At 28.4% G+C, this 2,243-nt stretch overlaps 1 protein-coding gene across 1 annotated transcript in view; it reads right to left on the minus strand.

Annotated features, from left to right (window-relative positions):
* Positions 1-1,220: 1,220 nt before the first annotated feature.
* The window catches only part of LOC111684300 (Kv channel-interacting protein 1), a 28,652-nt gene continuing 27,629 nt past the window's right edge, over positions 1,221-2,243 (minus strand). The window contains exon 7 of the mRNA XM_046948000.1: positions 1,221-1,247. Coding sequence (XP_046803956.1) covers positions 1,221-1,247 — 27 coding nt within the window. The remainder of the gene's footprint in view (positions 1,248-2,243) is intronic.

The raw sequence follows: 2,243 nt of genomic DNA on the forward strand, positions 1-2,243 counted from the left end.
ATTGTAGTCAATATTATAGACTATACACTAGATTATAGAAAAGACTAAAGACTAAAATATAGACTAGGGTATAGACCATACTATAGAGTGACTATAGACTAGACTAGAGTAGACTAAAGATTAAACTGTAGACTAGACTAAAGACTCGACTATAGATTAGACTAGACTGTAAATAAGGCTATAGACTATAAAGTAGACTAGGCTATAAACTAGACAATAGACTCAACTATTGACTAGACTATAGACTAGACCATTGACTAGACTATTCACTAGACTATAGACTAGACTATACACTAGACTATAGAATAGACTATAGACTAGACTATAGACTAGACTATAGACTAGACTATAGACTAGACTATTGACTAGACTATTGACTAGACTAAAGACAAGACTATAGACTATACTACTGACTAGACTATATACTAGACAATAAATTAGACTATAGGCTAGACTATAGACTAAACTATAGACTAGACTATAAACTAGACTATAGACTAGACTATAGATTAGACTATAGACTAGACTATGGATTACAGTAATTATTATAGTCTTGACTATAGACTAGACTGTACACTAGACTACAAACAATATTATAGACGAGACTATAAACTAAACTTTTCATTAAACTAGACTATAGAGTAGGCTATAGAGAAGACTAGGTTATAGATTCTATTAAGCTATAGACCAGACCGCAGACTAAACTAGATGACAAAATATAATATATACTAAACTAGAGACAAGTCTTTAGACCAAGCATTAGTTAAGTCTATAGACAAGGCTGTAGACTAGACTATAAGCTGGTACACAGACTATACTATGATATAGATTAGCGACTATGGGATATACATAGGCTACGCACTAGACTAAAAGCTATTTTTAAAGGATGGACTATAGATTTGACTATATGCCGAATTAAAAACTAAACTAAGTATAGACCGGACTGTAACTAAATTATAGATTAAACCAGATACAGAACTATAATATTGGACTGGACTATAGGAAGCATTTTTGACTCGACTGAATAAAGGCCTATAGAGTAGACTATATAATAAAGTTTCGACTAGACTTAAGTCTAAACTATTTACTTAGGACTTCCCTATAAAGTAGACCAGATTGTAAACTGAATAATTTCACAAATATTTAACTATCAATTTTTGAAATTTTAAAAACATTTTGCCACATTTCTTTAAACAAAAATTAAATGACTATAACTCCCCTTAATTACCAACTACAATGCAACTATTCTAAAAGAATTTATGTAAATTTTAATTTTAACAAAAAAAACTAAAATCTAAAAAAACTATAAATCAAATTTATGAAATTACTAATTAAGTTAAAAAATTATAAAAAATTTCAATTGTAATTGGCCACACAAGTAGTTTATACTCGTATAAATGTAAAAAACAACAAAAATAAACCAAAAAAAAGTTAACTTATTCCAAAATATGTGTGTAATTCTATAAAAGAAAAATTATAATAAACAAAAAATTAAATAAAAATTAAAGAAAATTTCAAAAAGGAACGGCCTTCCAATAGTTTTTAGTGACAAAAAATATAAAGTAAATTTAGTACTTAATACTTAACTTTTTTATTTCTCATAAATGTATAACTTAGTTAAAAATTTAAGTAGAAAATATTGGCATAGAACTAAACTTGTAATACGATTTGAAATGTATAATTTAAACGGAAATGAAACGAACGAAAATCTCTTTTTATTTATAATATTTTGTTACAGTAAATTATTTGAAAACAAAAGCATCTAGATTAGACTATAGACTAGATTATATACTATACTAAAAACTAGACTAAAATAAAGACTAGACAATGGACTACTCTACAGGCAAGAGAACAGACCAGATTTCTGACTCAACTACAGGCTATACAATCTACTGAAGAATAGTCTAGAATATATACTAAACTATAGACTAGACTCTAGACTAGACTATCGACTAGACTATAGACTAGACTATAGATTAGACTAAAGAATAGATTATAGACTAGATTATAGGCTAGACTATAGACTAGACAATAGACTAGAATAGACTAGACTAAAGACTAGACTAGACTATAGACTAGAATGGACTAGACTATAAACTGGACTATAGACTAGACTTTAGACCAGACTATAGACCAGACTATAGACTAGACTATAAACTAGACTATAGACTAGACCATAGACTAGACTATAGACTAGACTATAGACTAGACCATAGACTAGACTATAGACTAGACTATAGACT

Source organism: Lucilia cuprina, chromosome 4, assembly GCF_022045245.1.
Source record: "Lucilia cuprina isolate Lc7/37 chromosome 4, ASM2204524v1, whole genome shotgun sequence".
NCBI classification, from domain to species: Eukaryota; Metazoa; Arthropoda; class Insecta; order Diptera; family Calliphoridae; genus Lucilia; species Lucilia cuprina.